Source organism: Staurois parvus, unplaced genomic scaffold (genome assembly GCF_062004578.1).
Source record: "Staurois parvus isolate SC_StPar_1 unplaced genomic scaffold, SC_StPar_1.0 ptg000867l, whole genome shotgun sequence".
Taxonomy (NCBI): Eukaryota; Metazoa; Chordata; class Amphibia; order Anura; family Ranidae; genus Staurois; species Staurois parvus.
Genome location: NW_028318663.1, coordinates 766690 through 785824, shown reverse-complemented (window position 1 = coordinate 785824; position 19135 = coordinate 766690). Strand labels below are relative to the sequence as shown.

The window sequence follows — 19135 nt, the reverse complement described above, 5'->3', positions numbered from 1 at the left end:
CACAGATTCACATTGTGTCCTTGAACAGAGGCCATCCACAAAATACCCAGCCCTAGGCATAGGGGTCTGTGAGACCTTCAACACTTACATCTGAGTTGTCAGGAAATACTAACTAATGTAAATGAGCAGCTTTCTTGATTGGCTGGTGGGGACTGACATGTATACCTCGCATGCACATGGGAGTTCATTTTTCCTGGCACCAAGGCGTGCTGAGAATGTATACCGAGCCAACCATGCACATTCTAAAGAAGGCTGCAAAGAGGCAGGTAAGTTGGTTTTACTGAAGAAGAGCTTTCCCCTCCCCAAATAAAGAGAAAAAAAAGAAAACTAAAGCAGCCACCCCATCTAAGAACTGGTAAGCTGCAATATATTTTTTTTTGTGTTTGAGTTTAAACATAATACACACTACTACAATTTTGGCCATATTCAATGTATTTCAAAATATTTATATATACAGCGGGGCAAAAAAGTATTTAGTCAGCCACCAATTGTGCAAGTTCTCCCACTTAAGAAGATGAGAGAGGCCTGTAATTGGCATCATAGGTAGACCTCAACTATGAGAGACAAAATGAGAATAAAAATAGAGACAATCACATTGGCTGATTTGGAAAGAATTTATTTGCAAATTATGGAGGAAAATAAGTATTTGGTCAATATGAAAAGTTCATCTCAATACTTTGTTATATATCCTTTGTTGGCAATTACAGAGGTCAGACGTTTCCTGGAAGTCTTCACAAGGTTGGCACACACTGTTGCTGGTATGTTGGCCCATTCCTCCATGCAGATCTCCTCTAGAGCAGTGATGTTTTGGGGCTGTCGCTGGGCATGCGGACTTTCAACTCCCTCCAAAGGTGTTCTATGGGGTTGAGATCTGGAGACTGGCTAGGCCACTCCAGGACCTTGAAATGCATCTTACGAAGCCACTCCTTCGTTGCGCGGGCGGTATGTTTGGGATCATTGCCATGTTGGAAGACCCAGCCATGTTTCATCTTCAATGCCCTTGCTGATGGAAGGAGGTTTGCACTCAAAATCTCACGATACATGGCCCCATTCATTCTGTCCTGTACATGGATCAGTCGTCCTGGTCCCTTTGCGGAGAAACAGCCCCAAAGCATGATGTTGCCGCCCCCATGCTTCACAGTAGGTATGGTGTTCTTTGGATGCAACTCAGCATTCTCTCTCCTCCAAACATGACGAGTTGTGTTTCTACCAAACAGTTCTATTTTGGTTTCATCTGACCATATGACATTCTCCCAATCCTCTTCTGGATCATCCAAATGCTCTCTAGCAAATTTCAGATGGGCCCGGACATGTGCTGGCTTAAGCAGGGGGACACGTCTGGCACTGCAGGATCTGAGTCCCTGGCGGCGTATTGTGTTACTGATGGTAGCCTTTGTTACGTTGGTCCCAGCTCTCTGCAGGTCATTCACTAGGTCCCCCCTTGTGGTCCTGGGATTTTTGCTCACCGTTCTTGTGATCATTTTGACCCCACGGGGTGAGATCTTGCGTGGAGCCCCAGATCGAGGGAGATTATCAGTGGTCTTGTATGTCTTCCATTTTCTAATTATTGCTCCCACAGTTGATTTGTTCACACCAAGCTGCTTGCCTATTGCAGATTCAGTCTTCCCAGCCTGGTGCAGGTCTACAATTTTGTTTGTGGTATCCTTCGACAGCTCTTTGGTCTTCACCATAGTGGAGTTTGGAGTGTGACTGTTTGAGGTTGTGGACAGGTGTCTTTTATACGGATAACAAGTTCAAACAGGTGCCATTGATACAGGTAATGAGTGCAGGACAGAGGAGCCTCTTAAAGAAGAAGGTACAGGTCTGTGAGAGCCAGAATTCCTGCTTGTTTGTAGGTGACCAAATACTTATTTTCCACCATAATTTGCAAATAAATTCTTTCCAGATCAGCCAATGTGATTGTCTGGATTTGTTTTCTCATTTTGTCTCTCATAGTTGAGGTCTACCTATGATGCCAATTACAGGCCTCTCTCATCTTTGTAAGTGGGAGAACTTGCACAATTGGTGGCTAACTAAATACTTTTTTGCCCCACTGTATATACACTGTATATATATATACTGTATGTTGAAATGCGTTTTTTAGATATTACAAAATATATGAAGAGTATTTTTAAAAATAAATGTTCAAATATACTGTATGTCTTTAAAAATACATGGAATCTACATTTTTGTAATGCATTTACAAATACATGTAAAAATATATGTTAAAATAACTTTTTTATATGTTAATGATGGATACTGACTCTGCTCACATGGAAGAAAAATATATATTAAATATATTTTAAAAATATTCTTCCCAAATATATTGACATATACTTGAAGTACTACAAGTTTGGCCGTATTCAATATATTTCAAAATATATATATACATACTGTATGTGTATGTATGTGTATATATATATATGTGTGTGTATATATATATATATATATATATATATATATATATATATATATGCATTTTTTATATATTAATAATAATAATTTTTAATATTAATAATTAATAATATATGAATAATATTTTTAATATACTAAATAAATTATTTTTAAATATATTCTTCAGATTTTCTTTAACATATAAAAGAGTAATTTTAATATATATTTGTAAATGTATTCCAAAATCGTAGATTAAATGTATTTTTAAAGACATACAGTATATTTCGAAAATATATTTTTAAAAATATTTTTAATTTACTTTGTAATATATAACAAACGCATTTCAACATACAGTGTGTGTATATATATATATTGTAATAGTGATGCTGGGTGCAATTACTAAAAACAAGTCATATACATGCACACAATCAACATGCAGTCATGCAGGTACTTTTAATCAGCATTTAACCGCTTCCATACCGGGCACTTTTACCCCTTCCTGCCCAGGCCAGTTTTCAGGTTTCAGCGCTCTCACACTTTGAATGACAATTGCGCGGTCATACAACATTGTACCCAAACTAAAATTTTATCATTTTCTTCACACAAATAGAGCTTTATTTTGGTGGTATTTAAGCAACACTGGGGTTTTTATTTTTTGCTAAATTAACAAAAAAAGACCGAACATTTTGAAAAAAAAACACGTTTTTCTTTGTTTCTGTTAAAAAAGTTTGCAAACAAATAATTGTTCTTCATAAATTTAGGCCGAGATGTATTCTGCTACATGTCTTTGGTGAAAATAACCCAAATTAGGATGTATTATTTAGTTTGTAGGAAAATTATAGAGTTCACAAACTATGGTATAGATCTGAATATTGATCAGTCCTGAAGTACTGACGGCCAATCTAATTTTTTGAGGTCAAAGAATGTCAGAATAGTACAGATATCCCCCAAATGACCCCTTTTTGCAAAGCAGACAGTCCGACGTACTTCATAAGAGGCTTGGTGAATTTTTTGAAGTTGTAATTTGTTTGTCATACTTTTTCAGAAAATGAAAAAATTAAAAAAATTATTTTTACTATTTTTTTTTACATATTGTCACCAGTGCAGTACAGCGTCATCATATAACTGGCATGGCGGTGATCAGGGACACTGACTGGTCACAGTACGAAAAAAAAAATTATATTTTTTTAAATTTTTTTTTATTTGTTTATTAATTTAAATTTTTTATTACATTTTTTTCTCTTTTTTAAGATTTCTTTTTTATATTTCACTATGACCAAAGTAGTATAATGTTACCATAGTAACATTGTACTGCTTTGGGGAAGTGATCAGTGTTTTTTTTTTTTACACAATTTGCTTATAGCAAAGAATTACTTTGCTATAAGCAAGCAGGTACCTGAATGACATCGATTCATTCAGGGTTTTTTTTTTGTGCTTAGCTGTGATTTGGCCACGGCTAATCAAATGACACAGCTTTGCCCAGCTTGAGCATGTGATCGCCATTCACAGCTAGACACACTTGTATACAATGGATGGCATGAAAGGAAGCCGTCCATTGTATACAACTGTCATCTGACCTGCTGTGATTGGTCACAGCAGGTCACATGGTACTGGGACGGTACACAGATCTGTCATCTGCCTTGTGCGAGGTACACGGCCGGTGACAGATCGGGCCGCAAAACGGCCCTGTGGGCAGGCGCACTGCGCTTGCCTGAAAGGGCGCCATATGGACGGACGAGCTGTTCACCCAGCTGCCTTTGTGCTATTGGGCGGGCGGTAACCGGTTAAACCATTGCATGTTCTATGCATTGTGAAAGACCAACTGCCCAATGAATACCTGCCCTGGCACATCATAGCATTCACCCGGCACTCCAAGAAATAACAGAATCCAACTGCAATATTCTTACACTGTCAAAACCTCCACTTTTATTATCACACGACACACAGGAGGATATATCTTATAGCCATCAAAATCTGCATTATAACACACACCAATAATAATGTGAGCATCACAGCATGAAATAGACACATCATTTGACAGCGTCACAGCATACAATTAATACATTACCGAAGCTATGTGGAAGCTGGGAGGAACAAATCCCATCGGAACCAAACTGCCTAGGGGGTCACTGAGAAGCCATAGGCGCGACCAGTTGATGAGCCCATATAGCCTTGGTAAAAATCCCAGCGTCAGAGCGTCCTCTGGCCACTAGGGGAGCTTCCACTGGTCTTGCCGGACCTTCACCTTATAAACCCTTTTTCTGGAAGCAGTCCAATAGTGGGTGGCACCACACCCACCATGGGAGGGGCTAGCAGAAGGGTTCCATTAGGATAACAGTCATGTTCAACCACCATATGCGTTATCTGAAAGTCACACTTTTCTTATCTACCCCAATACCTCTTTTCATCTCCCCAGACTTAAGAATTTAGAACTTAGATGTCCTTAAACAGGTCACTAGATGTCCTAAACACGGTTCATTCCATAAACAAGTCGTTATCTTGCTCTCAGCAGAATATCTTGTGACTCTGGTCCTTTGGCTAAAGAAATGACATCAAGTCACCTCTCATGACCCTGGCATTTACGCAACGATGCTTTATTGTAAAAATTACCCAAGAAACAACAGGTCCAAGGCCAACACATTTCATAGGCATTGCACACACATATATATATATATATATATATATATATATATATATATTTTTTTTTTTTAATATATTGAATATGGCCAAAATAGTAGTGTTTCAAATATATGTCAATATATTTGAGAAGAATATTTAAAAAAATATATTTAAAATATGTTTTCTTCAATGTGGGCAGAGTCAGTATCCATCGTAATGCTTGCAATGGCAAACGCCCATACCTTTACTTGCCATGATGTTATCATTCATCTGCAAACGTTTGGTATATCTCCAGTCGCAGGGAGGGGGGATCTGTAAGGTGCCCTTAGTCATGTCTCTTTGGCCGCTAACCGATGCTCTATGGTGCCTAGACACATAAGGGTTCATTTACTAAAGCTAATTCACTCAGAATCTGGTGCATTTCTGCATAGAAACCAATCAGCTTCCAGGTTTTATTGATAAAGACTAATTGAACAAGCTGAGGTTAGAAGCTGATTGGCTACCATGCACAGGTGCACCAGATTCTGAGTGAACCAGCTTTAGTAAATTAACTCCATAGAGCCTTGAGAGGATTTATGGGTGGTGCTCATTGGCTAAGCAGGACTAGACCATAATCCAGGGAGGGGGAATTCACAGGCAGATAAAGACCTAAGGGGATCTGCAGAAAGAACCCACCTACTCAATCAACCACGAAGGGTTGTTACACCACTGGTCACCCTGTGCTATGGGAGGGCATTGGCTGTCAGCATTTTGAATTGGAGACGCAGGGGAAGGGGCATTATTTAACCAACCTTGATGGATGAATTGATGGTCATAGGTGGTATGGTTGAATAAAGCCACAAGATGGCCATTGTCCACCTACATTCATTGTTTTTCCTGGAGTTAAGCTTTAATTTTTTCTTGTAATTTTTACATTCTCCATGGACAGATAATCCTAAAGTACACACAATGAAACCATTCATATCTTAACATATAGAACCATGCCTGGTGACTGTTTGCTTCAGTAATTTATAATCCTTCTTTTTTGCCCATCGTTCTCATCACCTCCACAATAACGTTATGGAAGAGTGCTGTATCTCAACCACGAAGGCACCAATTGGTTGGCGGGCTTCCACAGGTAAAACACTGCACCCTGGATTGTGTGCACAGGGATCAATACATAATTGGCTATGGAATTAGAAAACAAAGCGCTACATTCTAAACCCTGGAGATCTGGACCAGCTTCAACTTTTTGGCCTGGGAAATATTTGCGTTGCTGAGTCACATGGTTCTCATGAATAGACTGGTGAGAGAAGGAGGGGGCACCCTAATTTTATATAAAGCTCAGGGTTCTTTGTCTTCTGGTTAACGTATTACCACTCGCCTCTTATCTCATTCGCCATGGCTGGAAAGGAAATCATCGTGGTCTTCGGAGCCACTGGTAAGTAAATGACTGACTGTTTCAACAGCACAGAGGCTCGGTGGCTAACACTGTTGACCTGTAGCATTGTTATTATGTAGCTTCATCTACCCAAAACTCATAGTTCAGTGTTTAGTAGCATCTGGAGAGTTCAACCATCAGACAATGTCTTCTCACATTCTGGGACTCTATTAGTACAATCCCTGCAAGTTCCTGGGTCTGCACACCAGTTGTAACTGTTGAGGATCTCCCACTCTTGCTGATAGTTTTTTCTATTTATTTTATATTATGGAGAATGTAACAGGTGGAGCTGGAACACGCAAAGATGGACAGGAAAAGTCAAAACTCCCAGGTGGGCAGGAATTATGGCAGGGAAATCTTACTGTTCAAGTACCCAAGACTATCTTTCTCAACAGGGTTTTGTGGAAGCCTAGGGTTCCTTCAGAGGTTGCTAGGGGTTCCTTAAGTAATCTTTAAAGTAACCACTAATGTAAAGGGCATTCTGCCTCCTATGGTCCACAAGTGTGAGGATTCTTGTCCACTGACCATCAATGTAAGATGTGAGAGGGGCGTGAGTAAAGAATATTCTTCCTGCAGCTGCCCACCAATGTGAGATGTCTCATTGACTGTAAATGTAAGAAGCCCCACTCTGCTGACCTATAATGTAAGTGGGACCCTTCTTCACTGACCACCAATCTAAGAAGACATTTCTTCAATGACCATTAATGTAAGGGGCCAGGGGGCTTCTCCACTGATCATTAACGTAAAAGACATTCTTCCTCCAGCTGTCCACCATTGTGAGATCTTTTAGCTAATTGGCTGTAAACATAAGAAGCCCCACTCTGCTGACCTATAATGTAAGTGGGCTGTTTCTTCACTGACCACCAATCTAAGGAAGCATTTCTTCAATGACAATTACAGTCAGGGGCCAGGGGGCTTCTCCATTGATAATTAAAGTAAAGGACATTCTTCCTCCAGTTGTCCACCATTGTATGATGTCCCGTGGCTCATTGACCATAAATCTGAGAAGTCTTCTCTGTTGACCTTCAATATAAGTGGGATCCTTCTCTACTGACTATCTAAGGAGATGTAAAAGGGGGGGGGGGCTTCTCCACTAACCATCCATTAAAGTAAAGGGTAGTCTTCCTCTAGGTGTCCACTAATGTGAGGTGTCCCTTGGCTCATTGACCAAATATGTAAGAAGTCCTTCTCTGCTGACCCACAATGTAAGTGGGGCTTTTCTCCACCGACTGCTAACCTAAGGAGATGTAAGGAGGATGTAATCCTCCACTGATTAAAGTAAAGGATATTCTTCCTCCACTTATCCACCAATGGGAGATGTCCTTCAGGTCATTGACCACAAATGTAAGAAGCCCTTTTCTGCACACCTATAATGCAATCGTGGTTCATTGATTACCAATCTAAGGAGACATTTCTCCACTGACTCTCCAATATAGAAGGGAATTTTCACTTTTTTCTTTCTGATCAGTACATTGGTTATTACTGTAATTTCATGATTAGATAGAGCACCATTTTTTTTAATAACTCTACAACCTACTGGTCATACTAACGTACTGTGAGCAGTAGATAATTTTTATCACAGGTTCCCTAAAATGTTCAAACTATTTCAAGGGTTTAAGATAAATAAGAAGCGAAGGGCTGGCTCTGCCTACCATGCTTGTCATATAATTAAAATATTAAAATAATGGGGTCACTTTTTCCTGCAGGTGCCCAGGGTAATTCAGTGGCTTGTGCTCTCCTGCAAGACTGCACCTTTGCGGTCAGGGCAGTGACCCGGGACCCCAGCCAACCGGCTGCTGCGAAGCTGAAGGCAGCCGGCGCGGAGGTGGTAGTTGGGGATCTGGATCATGAGAAGAGTTTGGAAGCTGCGCTAAAAGGTGCTCATGGAGCTTTTGTGGTCACCAATGCGTCAGACCAGCACTCTGACCATAACAAGGAAATCACCCAGGTAAACTCTAATGGAAATTGCAAGATTTAGTCTATCCTATAGTTTATTGTTTGCATTATTTTCAAATGCTAATATAAGGAAGAGTAGAGGTGAATAAAGCCAGAGTGGATTTAACATACGCCTGCCTCGGGGTCTATTTATTAATGTTTTTACCCAGGATACATACAGCTTTCACCCAACCAGGGGTGGACTGACCATTTGGAAACTCGGGCACTGCCCGAGGGTCCAGTGTCAGTAGGGGGCCCCATGAGATGCCCCTGGTACCTTTTTCATAGGCTTTTTTGAGTTTGGGCAAGGACACAGGGGCCCCATGATCCCCTATTGCCTGGGGGCCCCATGAGTTGTCAGTCCACCCCTGCACCCAACAGACATTTTTTAATGGAATCTTATGTGAACAATATATAAGTCTTGTCTGAAAACACTGTTAAGCTCAGACTGGGAGATGGAGAAGCGGCTCATGCAGCCAATCAGTTGTGCCAACAAGGAGCAAGTTGATAGGAGGAGAGCGCAAAGTGACAGTGGTGAGCTCAGTCTACTGCTACTCCTTTTCCTGTCCATTCACAGGCTAGAGAAGGGACAAAACCTTTAAGTGTTGCTGAACTGCAGCAGATAACCATCAGGTCTCGTACCCTGTTAGACAAAGCTGTGCTGTGGGACAGAGCTGTGGGAATCTCAGGACTGGATGGACAGTAAGGCAAATCCTTTGGCAGATGAATCAGCTCCTATATGTGTATTTCACATGTGTATTTTGCTGTTTGTTGATTCATGGCATCTGGTGGTGACATGGGTGTGTCCTTCATCTAAATATTCTGTGCCAAAAGATTTCCCTTTTTCAGATTGAGAGGTACAAATGGCTTTTTTTTTTTTTTTACTTTTTGTGTCAATAAACGCTTCCTTGTAATATGGCTTCTGGTCGAACTGACCATATAAGAGTCTTATGATCTCAGATGTCAGTCTGTTTCCCTCAACTGTGAGAAACTATTTTTGTCCACCTCTCTCCAAGGGAAAATTGGTAGCCGATCTTGCCAAGCGCCTTGGCCTGAAGCATGTGGTTTACAGCGGTCTTGAGAACGTGAAAAAGCTGACCAGTGGAAAACTGGGCGTCCATCACTTTGATGGCAAAGGAGAAGTGGAGGAATATTTCCGACACATCGGATGTCACATGACCAGCGTGAGGCTTCCCTTCTACTACGAGAACTTCCTAGGCGAATATAAGCCCCATAAGTGCGAAGATGGGAAATCCTATGCTTTAAGTAGGTGACTGAGAATATTTCATTTTTTAGATTAATTATTAATATTTTAAATTAAATAAATTTGTGTTGTATGATGCAGGACAGTATGTTTTATAACAAAATGCAGATTTTTGGAATGAGGATGGTGTCCATGTGTTGGTATTGGCTACCAGTAGGACATAACAGTTGAGTGACTATTTAAAAGCATATGCAGTAGGTCTCTGCAAATCATACACTTTTCTACATTTTCTGTCTCTTTAACCACAAAAATACTGAGTGATCTTTTCAAACGGCTTCAGAACTCATTGGCTCATGTGGGTGACACTCAACATTTAGGTTGGAACTGCCAGCTTTCAGCAGGCTAGAAACCACAGGGCTCAATACAGCCAACCTGACAGCCACCCCCCCAAACCCCCCCGCCCCAAAAAACCGCCACAGTTTACTATGCTCCAGTTATGAATGAACACAGCGAGTGATCAATACTGATCATTCATTGTGTTCAATCAGGAAAAAAAGAAGGGGCTGGTAAATATGACATATTTACTGGCTGCTTCCCCCACTTTCCATCCTGAAGGATCCTATTGTGTGCTTGCAGCTGCCGGTGGGAAGGAGAGGTGCGAAGCCAGCAGCACTGCGGGGGTGGGGGCCTGGACAGAAGTGGGAAACGTATGGTGCACAGGGAGGGTGATAGATGTGGCGGAGGGGGGGGAGAGCTATTACTGGAACCCCTGTGTGCCTCTCTCTGCAGCAGTTGAAAGCAGGAGGAACAGGAGAAGAAGCCAACTTTCTCTCTGCTACAAAGAGAGAGAACCGTACAGGAAATTGATTCCAGTAATTGCCCCTGGCCATGCCGATCACCCTCCCTGCCCCATCTGATTCACCCAGCTGCCTGGGCCCCTCTGCTGGCCTGGACCCCATACAGGAGGACTGGTGGTACCTCCATATCTACGACACTGGCTGTCAGTGACAGTTGGCCTCCAGCATTAAGCTCAGGAGCTAAAACGGTCAGCTCATGAACTTCTGATCTTGCTATACAGTGATCTACAGAAGCGTTTGAAGCGGATGACTCCAAATCCAATGCCTTTAAATATGAAGGAACAATGTATGTTGTGTCATGCCACTTCCTCATATACGGTGTCTTGGATGGAACAGAAGCAGCCCTTACTTGCCTATTTCTGCAGCAATAGATCACTCCTATAGTGATCTATTTCCGGCCAATCACAGCCAACAGTAGATCACTACTGGAAGGGATCTCTTGATTCACAGCTGCATTGAATGGCTGGATCAGGTCTCCACTTATCAGATCCAGACCCCTATGAAGAAAAAAAAAACTTTTAATGTGAAACAAATTTAAAAATGTAATTAAAAATTAAAAGAGTTAAAAAAAAAAATTAATTGGTGAACACGAATGTTAGTGATCGCAAATCATCATTTGTGCCCCCAGCAACCCGACTTAAAGTTATCTGAATGTTATGCTAACCAATGAAGCGAGCCTATTATTACATGCAATGCGATGTAAAAGCAGAAGTGGAATAATTCTGTCTGAAAGTTCATTGCAAACCTTCGCTTTGAGCTTTACCATTTCGTTATATTACATAAAAATCACTGATGCGATAGCTTTTGAATCAGCAGAAAATAAAAATATATGTATCCAAACCTGCTATCAAATTAAAGTCGAAATGAAAAAAAAAATAAAAACACTCTGGGGGTCAAGGGTGTTATAGGAAATACAGTTGTGTCCAAAATTATTCAACCCCCACTGAAATTGAGTGTTTTGGCCAGTTTGACATTGCTTTTGATCATTCAGTCATCTTGCTTACATTTACATTAAAGAGGCACTTGTAGGTCAGACAAATATAACATAACAGTTATAATGAAATAACCACAAATGTCTTTTCTGTGCTCACAGCATTATCAGTTTTATTCAACCCCCAAGTGACATTCAATCTTAGTACTTAGTACAGCATCCTTTTACAGTTATAACAGCTTTTAAACGTGAAGCATAGCTTGACACAAGTGTCTTGCAGCGATCTACGGGTATCTTCGCCCATTCTTCATGGGCAAAGGCCTCCAGTTCAGTCACATTCTTAGGCTTGCGCACTGCAACTGCTTTCTTTAAGTCCCACCAGAGGTTCTCAATCGGATTTAAGTCTGGTGACTGCGATGGCCACTCCAAAATGTTCCAGCCTTTCCTCTGCAACCATGCTCTAGTGGACTTGGAGGTATGCTTGGGATCATTGTCCTGTTGAAAGGTCCAACGTCTCCCAAGCCTCAGGTGTGTGACGGACTGCATCACGTTTCCATCCAATATCTCCTGGTACTGAAGAGAATTCATGGTACCTTGCACACGCTGAAGCTTCCCTGTACCTGCAGAAGCAAAACAGCCCCAAAGCATGATTGACCCTCCACCATGCTTCACAGTAGGCAAGGTGTTCTTTTCATCATAGGCCTTGTTCTTCCTCCTCCAAACATAGCGTTGATCCATGGGCCCAAACAGTTCTAATTTTGTTTCATCAGTCCACAGAACACTATCCCACAACTTTTGTGGTTTGTCCACATGGCTTTTGGCATACTGCAGTCGACTCTTCTTATTCTTTGGAGACAGCAAGGGGGTACGCCTGGGAGTTCTGGCACGGAGGCCTTCATTACGCAGTGTGCGTCTTATTGTCTGGGCTGAAACTTCTGTACCCACATCTGACAAATCTTTTCTCAGTTCCTCAGCAGTCACACGGGGACTTCTCTCCACTCTACGCTTCAGGTAGCGCACAGCAGTCGAAGTCAGCATCTTCTTTCTGCCACGACCAGGTAGCGTTTCAACAGTGCCCTTTGCCTTGAATTTGCGAATGATGCTTCCTAAGGTGTCTCTTGGTATGTTTAACATCTTTGCAATCTTCTTATAGCCATTGCCCTTCCTGTGAAGAGAAATCACCTCTTCTCTTGTCTTCCTGGACCATTCTCTTGCCTTCACCATGTTTGTAACCACACCAGTAAATGTCTAGAAGGAGCTGAGTATCACAGTCATTTTAAAGCTGCCTAATTGGTGCTTATTATGCTTGATTGCTGCTCGGTGACATCCACAGGTGTTTTCAATACCTGATGGAAAGCACCTGTATGAACCTCTGTTCTTCAGAGTGGTAGTCTTTAAGGGGTTGAATAATTGTGGCAATGAAGAAACCACATAAGAACCATTTACTACTGTATTACATAAACAATTGATGTCATTTTAGTTGCATTTGGGTAGTTACAACGTCCTTGTAGGATTTGATTCTGAATACAATTCCAAATGTACACTATAGTCCCTAAACCCCTTTACAGCATTGGGGGTTGAATAATTTTGGACACAACTGTAAGGTCTAGGGACTCAAAGTCCTCATGCGCGCGGGACGTTTTTACAGCGGCTGTTTTTGACTTTTGACTTTTTGAAGTTTTTTTCTACAGCTAGTAAACTCCCCCCCAGCATGTTATCCTATGTGTCCATGCACACATAGACTGGAATCTACGTTTTTTGGCAGGGACGTTTTTTTCGCTGGAAAGAAAACCCATTACTAGTGGGCTTCTAGAGGAGTTTTTTAGCTGTAAAAACGCTCCATGCACACGGGGTGTTTTGATAACTCTGGTAGCGTTAGCTGTATAAAGTCACATTATGTGAGTTTTTCAGCTTTTTTTAGCGTTGTTGCATTAGCGTTTAGCAGTGTTTTACCGCTTTTAGCTGCTTTGTACCACATTTTTCTGCATTTGCGTTTTTTTAGCGTTTTTTTAACCAAAAAAAAATTTTTGGGTCAAACAAAAGTCCAAAAATGCCGGTTTGTGGCATCTTACCACGATTTACTGCATTTTTTAGCATTAGAGCGTTTTTACAGCTAAAAACTTCTCTAGAAACCCACTAGTCCTTGGTTTTTTTTTTCCAGCCAAAAAATGTTGATTACTGTCTATGTGTGCATGGACACATAGGAGAACATGCTGGGGGGTTTACTGGGTGTAGAAAAAAATATAAAAAAACATCAAAAGCCAAAAACAGCAGCTGTAAAAACGTCTAGTGTGCATGAGGACATTCGCTGAAAAACGCGGTAAAACGCAGCTAACCAGTGTTTTTGGACTTTTTTGACCAAAAAAAATATATAGGATAACATGTTGAGAGGTTTACTAGCTGTAGAAAAGAACACCAAAAAACATCAAAAGTCAAAAACAGCAGCTGTAAAAACGTCCAGTGTGCATGAGGACTTTCTCTGAAAAAAATGCGGCAAAACGTGGTAAATCGTGGTAAAACGCCGCTAACTAGCATTTCTTGGACTTTTTTTGACCAAAAAAATTTATTTTTTTGGTAAAAAAACACAAAAAAGCAAACGCAGGAAAACGCAGCTAAACGCTAATGCACAAATGATAAAAAAAAGCTGAAAAGCTCACGTTTTTAATGTGACTTTACACAGCTAACGGTACCAGCATTACCAAAATGCCCCGTGTGCATGGAGCCCAGGCGCAGACTGACCATTTGGAAACTCGGGCACTGCCCGAGGGCCCGGGGTCAGTAGGGGGCCCCATGAGATACCCCTGGTACCTTTTTTCATAGGCTTTTTTGAGTTTGGGCAAGGACACAGGGGCCCCATGATCCCCTATTGCCCGTGGGCCCCATGAGTTGTCAGTCCGCCCCTGATGGAGTCTAATGGTTACAGACACTGCAACTTTCGAAAACGACTTTTTGACCTTCCTGTGAGCTCTTAATTTCTTGTGGTGAGCTGACAACGCTGCCTGTAAAACACTGAAATCCCAATCAGCTATAACTGTAGATTTTTTTTTTACATAGAAAAAAAAGGAATAAAAGAATAAAAATCCTCTTTTCAGTTGTTCAGGGTTTTCTAGAGAGAGACAGGTTTATTCAGTACGCCAAAGAATAATGCCTTTTACTATTATGGTATCTAACTGGATGCTATTGGCTACTCTACTGGGAAGAAGCTCCGCAGGGGCAGGGACTAAATTAATAACTGTATGTAGAACTGAAAATGTTAGGTCATGTCAATATTGGAAATGAATGAAAAATAATGGAAGGGAGAAAGAGAGAGGAGAGAAGCGAAAGATGAACGCTGCCTAAACAAAGCTGAAACTGTATTTTTTTATCTATGCTGCTATTAGACCTGCCGATGGGTGATGTCCCCCTGGATGGGATTTCAGTAAAGGATTTAGGTCCATGTGTTGTCAGCATCCTGAAGCATCCGTCTCACTACGGCGGGAAGAATATCGGACTCAGCGCAGAAAAGTTAACGGTGGCACAATACGCGCATATTATGTCTGAAGTCACCGGAAAGACCATCAAAGATGCCAAGGTGACGATCACTTTACATGACATGGTAGCCTTTTGTTCGATATTTCCAGTCATCTGTGCAATGCCCCAAACTGTGCTACACATAGTAAGCCTTAGCTGTACTGATTCATGTCATCTCTTGCACACCAGCTGAAATTTCATATTAGAAACAGAGATGACTGGCACAAATTCTGGTCTTCAGTCTTTTTGACTATGTCATACATTTAAAGCGGTAGTAAGCCGCATCCAGAAAAAAACCACCACAAGGTAAAGGCAGGTGCGTCTCTAGGCAGGTGACACCTACCGCACGGGGTGACACCGGTCCCGCTCCACGAAAAAAGGTAAGTTGTAAAGCAAGCGGACGATCCCCGCAGGATGGATCGGATCTGCGGATTGAGCATAATAGATCGGAGTCCGAACCATTATCCTCCCCAATCCGCAGATCCGAGCCAACCTGCGGGGATCATCGGCTTGCTTTACAACTTACCTTTTTGTGGAGCAAGTCTGGCGTCACCACGTATAGGTTGCATGCCGACGATCCCCACAGGATGGATCGGATCTGCGGATTGGGGAGCATAATGGATCGGACTCCGATCTATTATGCTCAATGCGCAGATCCGATCCATCCTGTGGGGATCGTCGGCTTGCTTTACAACTTACCTTTTCGTGGAGCGAGTCTGGCGTCACCATGTATAGGTTGCATGCCGATGATCCCCGCAGGATGGATCGGATCTGCAGATTGGGGACCATAATGGATCGGACTCCGATCCATTATGCTCAATGCGCAAATCCAATCCATCCTGCGGGGATCGTCGGCTTTCTTTACAACTTACCTTTTCGTGGAGCGAGTCTGGCGTCACCATGTATAGGTTGCATGCCGATGATCCCCGCAGGATGGATCGGATCTGCAGATTGGGGAGCATAATCGATCGGACTCTGATCCATTATGCTCAATCCGCAGATCCGATCCATTCTGCGGGGATCGTCGGAGGGGGTGTCACCAAGTGTTATCACACCGGGTGAAACCAACCCCAGGGACGCCCCTGGGTAAAGGCATAATGTGCTAGTATGCAATGCAATGCATACTAGAACATTATGAAGGACTTACCTTGAAACGAAGCCCTCCAGAGGAGCGCTGTCACGGCTCACCGGGGCTTCCATCTTCACCCAGTCTTCCTTCTGGGTTTGTGAGCTCTGGCCGGCTGACTGGCCTAAACGCGATGACATCACTACCACGAGTCCCGGGTTAAAGTAATTTTCGGTTTACAAATGAAAATCCACTGAAAATAATGTCTTGGTTTACAAATTTTGTATGAATTTTTTTCGCAATACGAAGTGTATGTCAGTGCTGATTTTTAAATGCAATTGCTGGCTCTTTTTTTTTTCTTCATTATAGCTCACAGAATTAGCTGTCACTTTCCCCAAAGTTAAAGGAAATGTTGTTTCTTTTAAGAAACTAAAAAGAAACATTGTTTGCCCCCCCTTTCCTGACCTGCCAGGCTGCATGCTCTGAAAAGGGTCTGGTATGGATTTTGGGGAGGACCCCCACGCCATTTTGTTTTAAATTTTGGCGTGGGAGTTCCCCTCAAAACCCATACCAGACACGAAGGGCTTGGTATGGATGGGAAGGGGGACCCCACGCAGTTTTTTAAATAATTTTTTTAATTGCCGGCAATTCTTTTACATTCAGCTGTCAGTGGGGAACCCCGCTGACAGTGAAATATTAACACATGGTTGTCACTACTAAAATGCCGCATGACTTGATAAAATAACTCATGCGGTATTTATTAGTGTTTACTTTTTTCTGATCTCCGGAACAGATTAATTGGTTTTCAATGCATTCCTATGGGAAACGGCATTTCGGTTTAAGAATTTTTCGCTATAAGAAAAGTCTTGCAGAACGAATTAAATTCTTAAACCGAGGTATTACTGTATATGGGTGGGAAAGAGGGAGAGGGTCCAGGAGGACAGGAATGACTTCCTAATTGTATATCACTACATTGCCCCTTCAGATCCACCCTGATGACTTTGAGAAGCGCATCGCTCATGGAGTGAGGCACATGGCTGACATGTTTCGGTTCTACATGATGAGACCAGAACGGGACGTGGAAGTGACCCACAAGCTCAACCCCAAGGTCAAGGCTTTCCGCCCTTGGATGGAGGAAAACAAGGCCGCATTCTGTAAAGAGTAAAACAATGGAAAATATTTTTTTTTTAATAAACAGTGAGCCAGATGTATTATTGGTGGTTCCATGGTCTGTATCTGACATCTAACCAGCACAGTTGGATCCACACTTGACCACACTTGACACTTGACAGGCCAAATCAGGGATAAAGAGTAGAATGTAGAGAATATTCCCACACTTGACTATGCCATATTTAATTTTTGAATGGAGTTTTATCTTTATGGATATGATATATATAAAACAAAAAATACATCAAAGGGCCAGTCCACTAAAAAGTGATAATATACAGTAGTTATAGATGAGTCTAAAGATCTGAGGCATGTTCAGGCCCTTTATATGTCCTGGGAACTACAGTAATAAAATCTCCCCAAAGCTGGTCACACATGTCGCAGAATGTAAAATCACCATTAGCTTTACCAACAATTGTGTGGTGCAAGGACCAGGGGCGGACTGACCATTTGGAAACTCGGGCACTGCCCGAGGCCCAGGGTCAGTAGGGGGCCCCATGAGATGCCCCTAGTACCTTTTGCATAGGCTTTTTTGAGTGTGGGCAAGGACACAGGGGCCACATGATTCCCTATTGACCGGGGGCCCCATGAGTTGTCAGTCTGCCCCTGGCAAGGACCCATCTGATTGGATATAAATGTAACTGATTGTTTGGGGTAGGCCATTGCTCTACATAGTTGTTGGTAAATCTGAAGCCGGCCACACCGGCTACAATCTACTGTCCTTGTATAGGCTTTGCACAGCTGTCTTTAGATTACCATTAAACTTAATGTATGAGGATCTAACTGGACAATCCTTTTAGTGGCTCCATGTACACTGCAGCTGATACACTCACGTTTAGGAGCTGTTCAGCGTTTTTTTCAGCAGCCCCTGAACTCTCCCTAATGTTTTCCTATGTGTCCATGTACACATCATCGTTTACAGTCGTTTACAGGCATTTGAGTTTACAGTTGTTTTTTTGAACGCCGAAAACTTGCGTTCAGCAGATTTTATCAGCGTTTCAAACACAAAACGCTTGTAATCGCGTTTATAAGCATTTGCGTTTGAATTTTTGTTTTAACTCTTCCAGTTCCCAATGCTGTGCAGAGCCTTTTTTCATCATGAAAAATGCATGCAAAGCATTTTCAAGGTACTCAGATGGACAAAACACTGAACACAGGATGTTCCTACCAAGCTTGTCACACATTGTAATGACCAATTCACACCTCAGACCTCTCCCACCCTTGGAAACAAAAGATATGTTAATGACCATTCACATGTCAAATTCCTCATGAAGACCCCCTGCCAGGTGACCTTAATGACTCCCCCCACCAGACACCTTTCCCACCCTTGAAAACAAAAGAAATGTTAATGAGCAACTCACACCTAAGCTAATCTCAACACATACTGCTGTCTCTGCTTCTACTCTGTATTTCTCTGAAACAGTCTGAAATAGTTAATAATTTACCACTTTTCAGTGCATTCTGGGAATTTGGGAGGTTCTTCTGTGCGTTTTGCAAACGCGGCTAAACAGACGTTTTTTAACCTACATTTTCCAGCAGTCAGTTTCCATCGTTCAGAAATGTCCCCTGTACATGGGGCCTTATTCTTATACAATCAGGGAGGCACTTGCACCACATAGTTGCATAGAAAATTCAAAGAGACCCTGTCAAGTGGTATTAAACACCAAACCAAAAAAATATAACAAATTGCAGCTTACCGATCCTTAGATCTAGTGGCTGCATTGTTTTTTGGGGTTTTTCGTAGGCCTTTTCCCTCTGTTTTCCCCTGGTGATCTAGCCAGTACCGCAATTCCTGTATTAGAGTGGCCCCACTCTGGACGAAGGAGCACAGGGGGCAGATATGTAACAACAGCATTGTCAGTCTGGTGCGAGGGGAGTGTTGGATGTACTAGCAGATTTAAATACAATAACAACTTGAAGCTGAAATCCAGCTCACAGTTTATAATCAGTTACAGCCAGTGGCGGACTGACCATTCGGGCACTCGGGCACTACCTGAGGGCCCGGGGTCAGTAGGTGGCCCCATGAGATTCC

General features: G+C 42.1%; 2 protein-coding genes across 2 annotated transcripts in view; one reads left to right on the top strand and one right to left on the bottom strand.

Moving 5' to 3' along the window:
* The window catches only part of HMOX2 (heme oxygenase 2), a 50582-nt gene extending 45964 nt beyond the window's left edge, over nucleotides 1–4618 (bottom strand). The window contains exon 1 of the mRNA XM_089655766.1: nucleotides 4463–4618. The gene's annotated coding sequence lies outside the window, so the exon portion shown is untranslated. The remainder of the gene's footprint in view (nucleotides 1–4462) is intronic.
* Nucleotides 4619–6373: 1755 nt separating this feature from the next.
* On the top strand, nucleotides 6374–17147 carry LOC149443227 (nmrA-like family domain-containing protein 1). The gene is made up of 5 exons (XM_089655742.1): nucleotides 6374–6433; nucleotides 8140–8381; nucleotides 9385–9634; nucleotides 14741–14931; nucleotides 16922–17147. Exons 1-5 carry the CDS (start codon nucleotides 6394–6396, stop codon nucleotides 17099–17101), a joined length of 903 nt encoding a protein of 300 aa, XP_089511868.1. The 5' UTR covers nucleotides 6374–6393; the 3' UTR covers nucleotides 17102–17147.
* The last annotated feature ends 1988 nt before the right edge of the window (nucleotides 17148–19135 follow it).

Coding starts and splice junctions, on each gene's coding strand:
- LOC149443227 (XM_089655742.1), top strand. CDS start 6,394: ATGGCTGGAAAGGAAATCATCGTGGTCTTCGGAGCCACTG. Junction 6,434..8,139: donor CGTGGTCTTCGGAGCCACTG/GTAAGTAAATGA, acceptor TTTTTCCTGCAG/GTGCCCAGGGTAATTCAGTG. Junction 8,382..9,384: donor ATAACAAGGAAATCACCCAG/GTAAACTCTAAT, acceptor CCTCTCTCCAAG/GGAAAATTGGTAGCCGATCT.